The sequence below is a fragment of the Rhipicephalus microplus genome, chromosome 4, assembly GCF_043290135.1.
Source record: "Rhipicephalus microplus isolate Deutch F79 chromosome 4, USDA_Rmic, whole genome shotgun sequence".
Classification (NCBI taxonomy): domain Eukaryota; kingdom Metazoa; phylum Arthropoda; class Arachnida; order Ixodida; family Ixodidae; genus Rhipicephalus; species Rhipicephalus microplus.
In genome coordinates, this window is record NC_134703.1 from 30,105,205 (window position 1) to 30,121,694 (window position 16,490).

Genomic DNA, 16,490 nt, shown 5'->3' on the forward strand with positions numbered 1-16,490 from the left:
AATCAGCAGGCGACGTCTCGTGGGGCCGGCCTCTGTTGCTTCCTCCGTCCAGACGTGGCGAGACTGTCCTTTTTGCACTAATCCGGCGTGGCAAATGACTCGCTGGGTCAAGGCATAGCCCGATCGCTACAGTCTCGCATTCTGCAATGCTCCCGATACACTATAGACAATCGGGCTGGTAAGCATAACTTAGACCCACTACTCTCTTTTCACAAAATCATGAAACACTATCAGCTTGGGCGCAGAAAACACCCGCACCCAAATCTGACTAGACCTAGATTGTTACAAATGAGATCTTCTCCGCACATGAATAGTATTGCTCGTTAGCGCACGCACATTCTGCGGCAATCTTCGGTGTTACAACAGTCCTCTTTTAATAAAGAAGAAGAGGACTGGGAGAAAGCCCATCGAAAGCGGCGATCTCCAGGAACATCTAAGGAACATCTAAGGACCAAAGGGCCCGCGAATGGGTGAAGGAACATGGTTTGCCCGGCCCCAACGTGGGTGTGGCCAGCAACTACACGACCTTGTTGTTCCTTATGACCAGAATAAAGGCTGTTTACTGACAGTGGTTGTGCCCACACACAAATAAATATAATAATAAGTAAAATTAAAAATTCTGGCAGCCGTTATTTACAATTGCAGCTTCACGGATAGTAATGTACATCGTTTGAGGTCCTGAGATGCGGCATCACATGCTGCCCTTTTGGTTTTTAACGTATAACGTCGACCGTCTCTGCCTTACCTTATTACCTGGCTTCAGAGGTGGAGGCGAGCATCACTTAAGAACACCCACGAATGAGTTTGGGCTTGTTGGTAAAACATAACCGATTATGTAGCGCAAGAAATATAACGCAGGACAAGGGAATGGACGAAAGGGAGTGCTTACTTTCTACGATATTTATTTCGAGAAGCATACACATGTATACTCACGAAATGGGGAAAACAAAAAAAACAGTGAAGAAGCTCTCTCGGGAATTGCCAAAAGAATTGTCCTTTCTGAGAATGTAAGATTTTCGTGCGTGGCAGTCGTGGCCTTCTCGAGTGTTTTTTTTTTTTGCATTTCGACATTCTATGCGTGTTTCCTCTTCGAAGTAAATCTTCTTGTAAGTAAGCGCTACCCTTCGTCCTTCTTGTCCTGTGTTTTATATTTCTTTGCGTTCTGTGAAAAGAAGTGTAGATTTCCCATTGTCTCGAGAAACGGGGAAGGGGGGGGTGTAGTAATTGAGAGTGGCACTCACTGTGAATCCGTCCTCATTGTTACGATTGGAGTGTGTGACCTAAGACATAGGCACGCAATGTTGATTCCACCAGTATAATGCATGTGTTTCGAACTGAATGTTTCCGGTAATTGGGCTCATGAGGTACGTGTAAGAGAAGTTGTTGAGAGCGACCCTACAAACCCCTGCTCCACCTCTTTATTTTATTTTGTTCAATACTACAGGCAGTAGTCCAAGTAGCAGAGGATGTACATAAACATATAACTGCAACTGTGTTATAACAAGTGTAATCGCTTCGACTCAGATGGAGCCGCACATCGGATACCGCCGCGACTCGAATGGAACGATTGTCGCCACCGCGCTGGGCGGATACATCTACAACATGCTTATGGACTCTCTGAAGATCAAGTGAGTCTGCTCACATTCACCTGTATTTTCGGTTAGCAAAGAAATGCTCCGCCGCTAAATAAAAAAAAAATCGACAGATCCCACGTACTTGCGAATTGACGTTATGCGAAGCATGCGGAGGGAAGGTGACCATGTTGCAACTTTGTTATTGAGAGACACGTCATGAAATGACGCTAAATACATGTACTAATGTTGCACGAACGACGTATTTTGAAAAGTAACAGATAGTTTATATGTATAACCAGTTGGTGGCACTTGCGCAATAATGCCAACTGGAACATGGGTTCCACCCATGTTCCAGAAGCTGTTATGAAGCGCTGATGCTCGCGAGGATGCTGGCCTTGGGCACTGCTACATAAATCAACTTCAGCGAACAACAACTAACCACAATTGACGCTAACCCAACGTCACGGCTGTATGAAATGAGTACATATCAAATGTGTATTAAATTGGGTAATCAGCACTGCAACCGCTATGGACGTTTCGCTAAGATTAGCTTCTATTTGAAAACTAGTTCCGAGACCTGCTATAGCTCTGTGGTAAAATGCTTCATTGCCACGCAGAATGCTTGGTTTCGATTCCTGCAGCTGGGACCCTGACATTTATTCTTTGCATTCGTTGGGTCGACGCTATACCGATGTCAGGTATTTCTAAACGCTCACGGGTTGAAATTGTCCATCTGTGTTCTCGTCGTTCCTGAGTAGATATTAATTTCAATCACCTGTGGCACATACCCGCATACCAGCGGCACATACCTGCCCGTGGGTACATGTCACTGTCTGGCAGGAAGTGTTTGACGACGTATGCGACGGGATTGTGACATTATTCATGTCTTGTACCTTCCCATGCTAATTTTGGGTCACGCCAAGTTAAGGGGGTGACCCCGAGATGACCCAAACGTAAGCGGATAGATAGATAGATAGATAGATAGATAGATAGATAGATAGATAGATAGATAGATAGATAGATAGATAGATAGATAGATAGATAGATAGATAGATAGATAGATAGATAGATAGATAGATAGATAGATAGATAGATAGATAGATAGATAGATAGATAGATAGATAGATAGATAGATACTCTCAAAGTCGCCGAAGTTCGCTAAGAAATGCTTCGCATTTAAAAAATATGTATCGTTCAATGTTGTGTATCGCGTGCTGCATATTTCGCAGGCACGTCGTCTTGATCCCAAATGACTACGTTTATGCGGGCACATTCCCCAATGGAAGCTGGGCGGGTTGTCTTGGAATGATCAGCCGCAACGTAAGTGTCGTCTGGGCAACACAAGTTTCGTCAAGTTCACTAAGACACCCCACAGTCTTGTTGAGTAATGATATCACGAAAGGGAAAGAACAGGATGATGATTATTTATTGTCCAGGAAACACACACTCACGCAGGCACGCCCACAATCACTTATTAATTACAGTTAATCGCTTCTTACTTCGTTTTGTAGTGCTTAAATAGACCGTATACATGATCGAGCCATGAAGCGCGCCGGTTGGTTTTCTCGCTTTGCTTGATGTTTTTTCAACCACTTGTCTTGACACCGATGGTCCCTTTTTTACATTTGATCGGAGAGCTAAGGATTTCGCTTTAAGAGTTCACTCTCAGCTATTCGCTGTTTCTTGGTCAGGAGGCCGACCTGGCAATCGGGCCCATCCTGCCCACCATCTCCCGCTTCATGGTTGCTCAGCCACTGCCTCAGTACTTCTTCATCCGTCTGTCCACGTGTTCTGGAACAAAGCGACTCTTCAAGACTGACGTGTTCGGCTATGTAGCTGCTTTGGACCCACAGGCACGTGAATTTTTCGATTCTGCTTAACTCTCTCTTTGACGAGATAACCTGAATCTTCTTGCTCCACGTGTTTGAAAGGCTCGTGACTGAATCGTTTAGTGGGTGACGTGCGTACGAGAGTTATTCGCTTAAATATTGAGTTTCAATGTTTCATTAATTGTGGAACTACCAGAAAGAAAATCTGTTAAGAATAAATAAAGCTGTAGGATGTCTTGCAACAGCGTACAAAACCGGGTAAGTTGGTTGATCTTCGCTGTAACAGCATGCGCGAAAACACGGTATACCGCAACAATTAAGAAGAACGACACAGGACAAGCGCTAAACCAGCAACTGTCGTGTGGCGTGCTCGCCTTTAACGTTCTAGAATGTTGCCCCACTTTTCTTTAAATGCCAATTTCACAATCACGATATATGGATCATTGAGGAAATGCATATATCGTGTTATTTCTTAACGGGAATAGTTTGATGTTTGCACGTAATATTTGATCTAAGTGTGTTTCTGAAGGTGACTTACGTGCCATGAAATAAATGTTTGCAACCATATGAGCAAAAATGAGAGGACGCATGTGAAGTTCTCTCTAATGCATTGTGCTGACTTAGCCTTTCTTTAAAGAAGGCGCCAGTGTGTTTTAACAACAGCCTATACGCCAGTCAGTTTTGACGTGTCAGGGTTTGCTCGCAGGGGAACAATACTTGTATTTATACTCTTCTCCTTAATAAACAAGACATTTTAGGGTAGCGCTTGCCCTGTGTCGTTCTTCTTCTTGTGGTACCATCTCATTACGCTGTTTTTACCATGATTTTTTGTATTACCTCTAAGCAGATAAGATCTGTAGGCTGGTCTTCGTTAAAGCGAGGATGTCATACGAGCTAGAATAACTGTTACTAATGAAACGAACTGGTTAATTTTTAACCTAATTGATTCCATAGCTTTCATTGTCTGGTATTCAGACGTAAGTGTATCGTTCAAACATAATTTGAAGTATTATGGCCCTCGTGGAACCACAACCTCTAAAACAATAATCAATTGTTTTTTACCGGCTGCTTTTTTTGTGCATCCAACAGAATACTTCACGCTAGTTCAGTAATGATATTTTGAAGGTATTTTGTTTGATATTCGTATCTGTCTCGGATAGCATTCTCGATTTCAATGTGTATGTTCACGACGGTATTTAACATCACTCTGCAAAACTTATGCCTCAACGCATGCCTTCAGTAGCAGCTTTTCTTTGTACATATATTATATTTGCACCCCCTATGACAACCAGAAGATGGGCACTCAGTTTATCATAATAAATAAAGGAGAGATCGTTTTCATACAATAGGAGAAACCCTTGGTCGTCTTTTTGCGGACAAAAACAGGTTTGGGCGGCCCTCCTCACAAGTATGCTGTTCCTCGCCATCCTGATGTCGGTCCCCACGGCAGGGGGCAAAAGTCGCATCAGCATGTTCGGTGACCAACTCATGGACCTGGTTGGAAACATGTTCTTTGAATGTAAGCCACATACGCTGCAGTGTGCTTATCGGAGCGTGGAAACTTGAGCACAGTTTGAGTTTCCAGTTTTAGTTTACATTTGAAAAAACCTACAGTGTAAGACATATGAGACTCTCTTCTGGTCTTGACACTCTTTTTCAAGCAATCATCGAATGACCTCGCTATCGGAGTTTATTGCTGGCGAATTGATTGCCGCTACGAATACGTCAATTACAGGGGACGTTCGAAGTATTCATCAGTAGAGAGTAAGTCAGGCAGCTTTAAAGTGACTGACAAGTTGCCAGACCATGTGAATAAATTTGGGTGAAACTGAAAATACCGTGAATTCTAATGACATATTCAATCATCATTTTCTCTATTTAAGAAGAATTGGTAAAATTATGTCGCGTTTAATGGTCACAAAAAACCTACTTGTCGCGCAGGCTCGTGGAAGAGTTTTGAAGCTGGATTATTGAATCGATCACTTATCTGCATATTCTGATGCCACCATGCGTACCATAATTAGGGCTAAAAATTAAACTATGTGTATGGCGCTTTCTTCGCAGCAACTATAGTGGAATGCGCGAGGAGTGTATACGTATGCATGCTCAGGAAACAACTGTGCACAAACACAAAGCAATCTCACGTTCACTTCCCGCTATTTTCGGCATCAGTTATGTGTATACGACATCATAGTGATCACGAATGAAAATTTTCTTCTTGAAGATGTTTCACCGTGTTTTCTACGTTGCCAATGAGAGATTACACAATCTGACTGGTGAGCTTTTATTTGCGCTAAAGATAACTTGTATGCCATAACACCTCGTTATTAGCCTTTTTAAGCAACAAAAAAAGCCAGATCCCACGTACAGTGGGAATCGATTATATGCGAAGCATGAATAAGAAATGTTGATATGTCACTTCAATATCAGCACAAACTTACGAGCTGGAGATAAATCATGCCGTACATGTCTTCCGTATCATGATAATCATGTTTGAATGTGTCGTTTACCTCCGTCATCTATTCACGTCATGTGATACCGAATTTAATATATGTGGAGCTAGTGAAACGGCCGTGAGCTCGCTATGAGCGTGGTATGTTGTCATGTTCTTACATGACACGCGTGTCAGGATTATTATGTTTGCACCATTCATTATTTCGTCATCCGTTGACGTCACGTAACACCAAATTCGGTATATGGGGAGCTAGCAAAACAGCCGCGAGCACACCATGAAGGGCCCAATATACTCCAGTGTAGCGTTGACGCGCGCGCACGCTGGGCACAGCGACGCTACGTTAGCAAAACGCGAGCACTCTATAGTCTGACGCCAGGCGTGACCAGCGTCCATCGGCACGGCCCGACGGCAACCGGCGCGAAACGCGACATGCTGCGTTTCGCGCCGATGCGTTACCCAGACAACACTGCGTCTCTCTCTTTTCGTGATGGAGGGACGCCGGACGCGCTTAAACGCGCATGCGTCAAACCAACGCAGCGCGGCGTGCGCCTGCTTATATATGGCAGGACCGGCACCTGGCGTGGCAACGCCGGCGTGACGCGACGAAATGAACGCCGGCGAGCACTCGCACCACGTCTTGTCGAAATGTATTGGCGCTCTGACTGTGGCATGTAGTCGTGTTCTCACATGACACGCATGTCATGATTATCATGTCTGCAATTGTCACATACCTTCGTCATCTATTGGCGTCACGTAATACCACATTTCGCATATGTGAAGGTAGCGAAACAGCCGTGAGTGCATCATGAGTGTGTATTTATGTTGTTACATGACACACATGTTGTGATTATCATGTTTGGATGTGTCATTTACCTATTTCGTCCGTTTGCGTCACGTAATACTGAGTTTGGTACATGCGAAGCTAGCAAAACGGCCGCGAGCGCATCATGAGCGTAGCACGTAGTCATGTTGTTACATGCACGCATCTCATGTTTATTATGTTTGCACCAGTATCATACCTTCGTCATCCATTCACGTCCCGTAATACCAAATTTGGTATAAGTGAAGCTAGCGGAACGGCAGCCAGCGCATCATGAGCGTGGCATGTAGTTATGTTGTTACATTACACGCATCTCATGATTATCATGTTTGCACCATTCACATACCTTCGTCATCCATTGACGTACCGTAATGCCAAATTTGGAATATGTTACGCTAGCGAAACGGCCGTGAGCGCATCATGAGCGCGGCGTGTAGTCATGTTGTTACATGACACGCATGTCATGATTTTCATGTTAAAGTCTGTCACTTGTGTTCACCATGCAATGATGTCACACCATACCAGTTTTGCAACATGCCATGTGAACGACACCACCACAAGAGCTGCAGGGCCATAATATGTAAATCATGACATTAATGACATACATGTCGTGACTTTCATGTTATGTCTAGTCAAATATGTTTTTATGCAGTCATGTTATGCCATACTAAGTTTGGTATCGATATCACTATCGAAACGGCCAGGAGAGCTAAAAGTCGTAGGCGGATAGATAGATAGATAGATAGATAGATAGATAGATAGATAGATAGATAGATAGATAGATAGATAGATAGATAGATAGATAGATAGATAGATAGATAGATAGATAGATAGATAGATAGATACGCTCAATGTTGCCGAAGTTCGCTAAGAAATGCTTCGCATTTAAAATGAAGGCTAGTGGCTCTTGGCTTGTGCAGATAGGGTCGTTCGAAGCTGAAAAGGTGGCATGGTTAGTCTTTAAGCGCTAAGGCCTGACCAAACGTACGCGTCGAAGCGCGTCAGCGCGTGTGGCGTGCAGACTGGGCGTCGCGTCTCCTCCTTATGAAAAGAGAGGGTGGTTGAGAGGCTATAGACAAAACAGTGCGCCATCTCTGTCCACGGGGAGAGGGCGCGGCACCGAGTCTACACGCCACGCTTCGAAGCGCTGTGACGCGCGTGTGTGGTCAGGCCCTCATGCAACTCTTCGTATATATGACTTGGATGCAGCGTGCATCTCTTTGCCGCAGCCACACCAGAGCCCCCGGAAGATTCGTACAGGCGCTGGCTCACGTCGTTCTGGTGGATCGCGGTCATGGTGGTCATGACGGGTTTCACGGGCATCATGAGAGCAAGCATGATGGTCAAAGACCAGACAGGTCGCATAAGCAGCGTCAAGGACGTCATCGCGCGCCCAGAAATAAAGCCTTACCTCATCGATGGAAGTACCTACCATCGACTCTTCAGTGTAAGACGCTGAAGGCCTATGTGAAGCATTGTACGAGTTGGAAATGGGTTTGCTTGTGACAGCTTTATTGTCAATTTCGCTATCAGGGGATTATTATTATTATTATTATTAGTAGTAGTAGTAGTAGTAGTAGTAGTAGTGGTAGTAGTAGTAGTAGTAGTAGTAGTAGTAGTAGTAGTAGTAGTATACTACCATAGTGCTTCATAAAGGAAGCAACAGAATACCAATCAAGAAAGGTGTAAGGCAGGGGGGCGCAATCTCCCCAATGCTATTTACCGCGTGCTTACAGGAGGTTTTCAGAAGCCTAGAATGGGAACAGTTAGGGATAAGAGTTAATGGAGAGTACCTTAGTCACCTGCGCTTCGCCGATGACATTGCATTACTGAGTAACTCAGGGGACGAATTGCAACTCATGATTACGGAGTTAGACAAGGAGAGCAGAAAGGTGGGTCTTAAAATTAATCTGCAGAAAACGAAAGTAATGTACAACAACCTCGGAAAAGAGCAACGCTTCGAGATAGGTAATAGTGCACTTCATGTTGTAAAAGACTATGTCTACTTAGGGCAGGTAATAACCGCAGAGCTGAACCACGAGATTGAAGTAACTAGAAGAATAAGAATGGGGTGGAGCACATTCGGTAAGCACACTCAAATTATGTCAGGTAGATTGCCACTATCCCTCAAGAGGAAGGTCTATAACAGCTGTATCTTGCCGGTACTTAGCTACGGAGCAGAAACCTGGAGACTCACAAAGAGGGTTCAGCTTAAATTGAGGACGATACAGCGAGCAATGGAAAGAAATATGGTAGGTGTAACCTCAAGAGACAAGAAGAGAGCAGAGTGGATTAGGGGACAAACGGGGGTTAAGGATATCATAGTTGAAATAAAGAAGAAGAAATGGACATGGGCCGGGCATGTAGCGCGTAGGCAGCATAACCGCTGGTCATTAAGGGTAACAAACTGGATTCCCAGAGAAGGGAAGCGGGTTAGGGGGAGACAGAAGGTTAGGTGGGCAGATGAGATTAAGAAGTTTGCGGGTATAAATTGGAAGCAGCAAGCTCAGGACCGGGTTAACTGGCGGAACATGGGAGAGGCCTTTGTCCTGCAGTGGACGTAGTCAGGCTGCTGCTGCTGCTGCTGCTGCTGCTGCTGCTGCTGCTGCTGCTGCTGCTGCTGCTGCTGCTGCTGCTGCTGCTGCTGCTGATGATGATGATGATGATGATGATGATGATGATGATAATGATGATGACTAGCAGGAAGAGGAGGTCAAGGTTCTATAGCTTAAAATTTCGCTCCGAAAACTCCGCAGCTGAAAGTCGTGACATAACGGATACAAATTGTTTCTTTTTTTCGCATTGTGGCCACACTGACTCAGTGAATTCTGGCGAAACTTAGAAAAAAAAATAATTAAATTTTTCTGATATATAACCATGGAGACCACAAACGAGCTTTTGTCGCATTTAGCGGTTTACCGATCGTCTTCTGGTGACAAGAATAGTGCTTTTGGTGACTTGAAAGCGCACTTTACTTAATTAAATTTTCCTCTTTATTAATCAAATGTATTTTGGCGGTTGCAGACTTCAACCCGGTCCGACCACCAGCGCCTGTGGAAACAGGTCCAGCGTCACAGGTCCGTAACATCGGCCGCCCGGATCCTGAGCAAGGAAACGTTCGATGATATTCTGAACGAGAAGGCTCTTTTCTTCTGCGACGAATTCATGCTGCACTGGACCGCGGCACGGCTGTACCCGAACGGCGTCAACGGAGAGTTCTACATAGGCACGGATTTTTTCATAAACAACCCGTTCACCATGTTTGTCCGGCGAGAGTTTGACAGGGACCTCATCAAGAAGTTGCATCTGAGGTTAGTAAATAAACACCAGTGTGTCCAGTTACGATTCCAAGTGTACTTTGCCGTGTAAGTTAGAGCAGGTGGGTTGCTATACTAAAATATATTGTCAAGGTTTCGAAAGAACTGAAGTTTAATTATACTATATGCGCATATGATACCTCTTTGTTTAGGGAAGATAGCTGTTGGCGATTAAAAAGAAAAAAAAGCTAGGTCTGCGCTTTCAAGATGCACAGTCACGACGGAGCGGTCTTCATATGACCCGTCGCAAACTCGCCTATACTCCGAGTAAATCAACAGAGTCGACTGTTGGGCTAGTTGCCCCGCCGCGGTGGTCTAGTGGCTAAGGTACTCGGCTGCTGACCCGCAGGTCGCGGGTTCAAATTCCGGCTGCGGCGGCTGCATTTCCGATGGAGGCGGAAACGTTGTAGGCCCGTGTGCTCAGATTTGGGTGCACGTTAAAGAACCCCAGGTGGTCGAAATTTCCGGAGCCCTCCACTACGGCGTCTCTCATAATCATATGGTGGTTTTGGGACGTTAAACCCCACAAATCATCATGATGGGCTAGTTGGCTAAAAACTAAACACTAAGCATGAACACTGAAAGAATAAGCTGTACAATAGACAACACAAAACAGGGAGAGCTTTCCCTTTTACCCCCACTCTCCCCTTTTTTGTGCCCATCAATTATTAGCGCTTGACTGAGTCCAGACAAGATTGAACGCAAGGTCTAGAGTCTACCATTTCTCATTTTGACAAAACTTACGGTGGGCCAAAGTATTAGAGCCAGAAGTAGTTCTTGAAGTTAGTTTTCGAAGTTAGCTTTGTGAGAAAAAAAATAATTCACGTGAAAAAAAAATTGGTGACAAAAACCGCTTTCCTGCCAATTTTGGGAGTTCTAAACTTTGAGCACGATGGAACTTGTAATCAAGCGTTGCCCCATATAGGTTAAATTAAGTGGCATGAAGTGTATATATAAAAGTGAAAATATATTTCACCTTCCAGTCGTCTTAGGCAATTAAAAGAGGGTTGGGAAAATTGCTGGAGCGGAGAATGTGGCAACATTTATTTGTTGGGACATATAGTGTTTCACGTGTCACTTCATGTTGCCGGTTTTCTTGAGAAGCCCCAACGTTTTGGGCTATTTTAATATAGATTAACTCATAAATACTATTCTCGATAATTTATTTTTGCCGAGCAGAGTCCTTCACTACTTTTACTGGATTCCGCGCAAACCTCTCCAGCTCCCCATTAAAATAATTCTCTCTCTTACTCTTGAGGCTAAAGCGTTAGATGTCTCATCAAGCGCCAAAACTCGTCGTCAGCATGCTGTGTCGACGGCGTCAACATGAGTGATGCATAAAACTAGCATGGAGTGACGTCACGTACCATTTGACATCAACGTGAAATCACAGGTCATCACTTAAAATTAGTGACGTCACAATGACGTCACCCTATGAGAGAAGTAAATTTTCATACTATAAAAAAATTCGGCATATCCTACGTACCTGGGAATCGACGTTATGCGAAGCCTGCGGAGGGAAGGTGACCATGTTGCAATTTTGTTTATTGAGCGACACGTCATGAAATGACGGTAAATATATGTTAAAATGTCGCACGCACAGACATAAGTTGAAGAGTTGCGGATTTTTATATAACCAGTTGTTTGAACTTGTGCAACGATGCCCACTTCGTCGATATACCTCATTCTCCTGAACTTATAATGTACGCTGACGATACGAATGTTTTCTTTTCATCAGACAATCTAATATCACTTGAGGTCAGTGTAAATTATTATCTAAGCAATCTTTCAACTTGGTTAAGGCAAAATGGAGTGCGCTTGAATGCAAAAAAAAAACAACCTATATGATATTCCGACCTATAAACAAACCTATTAGTAACATAGCTGTAAAATTCGAAGGAAATTGCATCGCACATGCTAGGGAACAAAAGTTTCTTGGTGTATGGTTTCAGGAGGAATTAAACTGGAATACACATGTAAATCATCTGATCACCGCATTAGCACGAATAGTTGGTTGTTTTTTTAGAACAATGCACTTAATCCCATTGAGGTTAAAAATAAGTATGTACTATGCACTCTTCCATTCTAAAGTAAGTTATGGGATGTTAGTCTGGGGAACGACATCACAAGGGAATTACCATAAGTTAATAACTATACAAAAGAAAATATTGCGCTGCTTTGAAAATTACAGGGGGAATCTACAAGACTTGCGCACTGCTCCACTATTCATTAAACATTCCATACTCAGAATTGATCAATTATATCATTTTAAATTACTTCAGTTAATACAGAAGACTAAGCTATATGAAGAAAGTTGCACCGAAAGACCACACTACAGTATGCGAGAACAAAAGAAACGAGCTCCTAGAACAAGAACCAAGTATGGAAAACAAAGTATTGCTTACCAGGTACCTCAGGTTTTAAATACCCTTGCAGATCAATTGAACTTTAGGGCTAGTAGTGCGACTTTCAAGAAACAAATAAAGAACTTATTCATAACCACCGGTCTACACTATCGAAACTACGTAATGGAGTCTCATGCCTCTGCAAATGCTTAAATTGTTCATAAACTTCTATGTCAATTATACGAGTGTATACAGAGGAATTCATTGTATCCGCATGCATTTTGTGTCTGTTTTTGAGTTGTTTCATTGATATTGTTTAGTTGGGAATTATAACGAGAGTGACCTCTAATTCTTAAAATGTGTTATGTAAACTTCTTATGCTATTTATGTTTGAATTTTGTGTTTACAATTTCAGGTTGCTTGAAACCAATGTATTGAATATATATATTGTTTAAGCTTTGCACTGTCACGGACTGCGGAGGGACAAGGGCCTTTGTCAGGCTGTTCGCCTTTAGCCCTTTGCCCCTGCAGTGAGCTCTGTATCCGGCTTACTGTAAATAAAAATACTACTACTACTACTACTACTACTACTACTACTTAACATGCGTATTACCAACACTAGAAGCTGATATGATGCTCGCGAGAATGCTTGCCCTAGACACTGCTACATAAATCAACTTCAGCGCATGGCAAATAACCACAATTGACGTTAACCCGACGTGACGGCTGTATCAAAGGTGTACATATGTAATGTTTATAAAATTGGGTAGGCAGCACTACAACCACTATTGACGTTTCACAAAGATTAGCGTCTATTTGAACAGTAGCTCCGAGACGTGGCGTATCTCTGTGGTAAAATGCTTCATCGCTATGCAGAATGCTTGGGTTCGATTCCAGCTGAGACCCTGACATTTATTCTTTGCATTCGTCGGGTCGACGCTATACCGATGTCGGGCATTTCTTAGCGCTCACGCGTTGAAATTGGCCATGCGTGTTTTGTCGTTCCTGGGTAGATACGAAGTGTCAATCACCTGTTGCACATACCCGCATATCAGCGGCACATACCCGCCCGTGGGTATGCACCACCGTCTGGCGGGAACTGTTTGACGATGTACGCGACGGGATTGGGACATTATTCGTGTGTTGAGCAGCGTGTCATATTCGTGAAACCATCTTACCCTTACCATGTTAATTTTGGTTCACGCCAAGTTAAGGGGGTGACCACGAGAGCACCCAAACGTAAGCGGCAAGATAGATAGATAGATAGATAGATAGATAGATAGATAGATAGATAGATAGATAGATAGATAGATAGATAGATAGATAGATAGATAGATAGATAGATAGATAGATAGATAGATAGATAGATAGATAGATTCAAAGTCGCTGAAGTTCGCTAATAAATGCTTCGCATTTAATACCTAGAGTGGAATCTGGCGCTAGTGGCTACGCGAACTTCTTCAGGGGCACTTGTACCACCATGTGAATGATGTGAAGTACAGGCTACGATTCTGCTTCGAATAGCTATCGATTTTGATATTCATGACGTTTCTTTTTGGCGTGCAAAACAAAATGATAAAAACCTTTTCCATATCAAAGCTTGCTTCTTTTTTTCGCACGTAAAACTTACTGCAAAAGATTTCCGTGACCGTGAGATGGAAGTCAAACCTGGACAATTTTAACCACTAGGTTCCAGATTTGGCACCAGCATTCACTACACTACTTTTGTGAACACTTCATAATAAACACACCGGCTTTTCTCCTGAAAGTGCGCATTATCTGTTTATGGAAATAACAGTACTGTATTAGTGAGGGACACTTAAGATTTCGTCTGCTGAAATGCCAGGTGCGTCGGTCCAAGTATACCCCAACGCACTTCTCGTTTTGTTGTGAAGTCGAGTCAGGGGAGCTTGACGGTGCGTCTACACATTCTCATACTCAGCACAAAAGATTCCGCTACTTACTGTCTATTGTCCGCTGGCGTTCCCGAGTTCGCAGTGTCGAAAAGTAGGCTACATCCAAGGTTATTTCGTAATGAACACCACGTGAATGGTCTGCCTTTGTTGTCCATACAAGACTATAGAGTTTTAGCCCCTGATCCCTTGCAGCCACAGCTCATCTTTCTTCTTCTGGACATGGTCACGCCCATTCTTCACGCACCATAATTGAAACGGCCAGGAGAACTAAATGTTGTAGGTGGCTAGATAAATAGAAAGACACGCTAAAAGTCGCTGAAGTTCGCTAAGAAATGCTTCAAGTTTAAAATGCATGTGCTCACTACCTAGCAGGATATATATCACCCTCAGATAGCCATATGTTAGGACGAGTTGTCACTGGTCCGACCCCAAAACGTATAATTCGGGCTCCTGGCCACCAGGGCTTACGAGGTCATGAGGCCACTGACGTGACCGCCTGAGCGCTTACCTACCGGGCTCCTCACCCAGCTCTTATGATTCGGACGCCAATACTTGTTTGCTATTATCGCGACACGCACCGCCTTTTCCCGGCTCCTGCAAAGGGGCTGAGTAAAGCGGATGAGTGAATTTTAAGGCGCCTGCAGACAGGTATACTGTACTCTGTCCTGCAATCATCAAACACTTCGACCCGAACACAGATGGGTGGTGCCCACACTGTGGGGAGACCTGTGAACACTTCCACACGGTGTGGGCATGTGCGAAAAGTCCCCACCTGCCTCCTTGTACTATACCCCTTCCCGGGAGGCATGGGAGACTGCTCTCCTCAACTGCTCCTCGTTGGAGTCTAAACGGACAGTGGTGATACGGGCGCGAGTCGGGGCCTCATGCGGTGTCCCAGACTAGGACGCCGACCACGTAGCGGGGTCGTGATTTGGTCCCCAAACTCTTTTTTTTTTCAACAATAAATCTTTTAATCTCTCTCTCTCTCGCAAGCGCCCTGTCTTGACAGAGATAAGAAGATATGTCCGCACCACTCAGTCTGCACTGAAGCCACAGACAGCACGAACGACGCAACTGGCCCGTTGCGATGGCCGTGTTGCCTTTCACCTGTGTCTTTTATTTTTCTTTAACAGAGCCAGGTCAGATGGTGAAGTGAGCTGAAATCATTATTTCGCCCCGCCGCGGTGGTCTAGTGGCTAAGGTACTCGGCTGCTGACCCGCAGGGCGCGGTTTCGAATCCCGGCTGCGGCGGCTGCATTTCCGATGGAGGCGGAAATGTTGTAGGCCCGTGTGCTCAGATTTGGGTGCACGTTAAAGAACCCCAGGTGGTATAAATTTCCGGAGCCCTCCACTACGGCGTCTCTCATAATCATATAGTGGTTTTGGGACGTTAAACCCCACATATCAATCAATCAAATCATTATTTCAGAGAACAATCCACTTCACTGATATCGCATTGGTTGATTGCCCTACGGCTTTTTAATTTTCTCTAATTGTTATTTACTTATTTGTGTATTTGCAATGATTGCTACACGGACTCGCAGGCTCCGTTGGCTGTGGGATGCCGGGGTGCCGCAGGAGCGGGAACGCCAGATCACGGAGGCAGCGCTGCGCCAAAAAAGGAATACGCAGACGACCGTCGTGTCTACCATGAAGCTCGTCGACGTGGGAGCCATCTTCTACCTGATGCTCTTCGGCCAGGCGTTCGCCTGCATCGTCGGCCTTTTCGAAGTGCTTGTCGGCCGGCTGCTGCCGGCCGCAACGCGCGCACTAGCACAGCGCCGATCCACCGGTGATTCCCCGAACGTCCAGGCCGTTGATACGAGAAGGCGCTTGTCGGCCATCGCAGCGCCTACTCGTGTTGCTATTTATATCACCGGACACCCGACGAATTAGGATCACGTTTCCCCACATAAGCAGTTACAGAACCATGCCACAGTGTGACTTACATAGGCTTACCTATGGATATGCCTATTTATCTGTCACCCTTAATTTATGGTAGCTTGAGGGAGCAGGAGTAATTGCCTCGGAGATGCTGGCCGACACCCGTGTATAGGGGGACCAGACTCCGTCAAGGGTGCCTTGTAACCCATGGCGTGTTAGTTTCAAGCTATACTCAATGCTGTATAACATCATGTACTGTGGCACTCTCGAGGTGCTGTATGTGATCGCCATCTTGGGGGAAGAAGCTATAAATGAGATTAGTCTGGCGATTTTCCCTTTCGAAGAAACGT

At 44.5% G+C, this 16,490-nt stretch overlaps 1 protein-coding gene across 1 annotated transcript; it reads left to right on the forward strand.

The window, feature by feature from the left end:
* Positions 1-1,524: 1,524 nt before the first annotated feature.
* Positions 1,525-16,152, forward strand: LOC142814326 (glutamate receptor-like). The gene is made up of 7 exons (XM_075893002.1): positions 1,525-1,628; positions 2,804-2,894; positions 3,266-3,427; positions 4,790-4,922; positions 7,908-8,125; positions 9,703-9,989; positions 15,801-16,152. Exons 1-7 carry the CDS (start codon positions 1,525-1,527, stop codon positions 16,150-16,152), a joined length of 1,347 nt encoding a protein of 448 aa, XP_075749117.1.
* The last annotated feature ends 338 nt before the right edge of the window (positions 16,153-16,490 follow it).

What these genes read in the sequence shown, in the direction of transcription:
- LOC142814326 (XM_075893002.1), top strand. Translation starts at nt 1,525, where the DNA reads ATGGAGCCGCACATCGGATACCGCCGCGACTCGAATGGAACGATTGTC. An exon ending in TTGGAATGATCAGCCGCAAC is followed by an intron (nt 2,895 to 3,265) that starts GTAAGTGTCGTC and finishes TTTCTTGGTCAG; the next exon opens with GAGGCCGACCTGGCAATCGG. An exon ending in ATCAAGAAGTTGCATCTGAG is followed by an intron (nt 9,990 to 15,800) that starts GTTAGTAAATAA and finishes ACGGACTCGCAG; the next exon opens with GCTCCGTTGGCTGTGGGATG.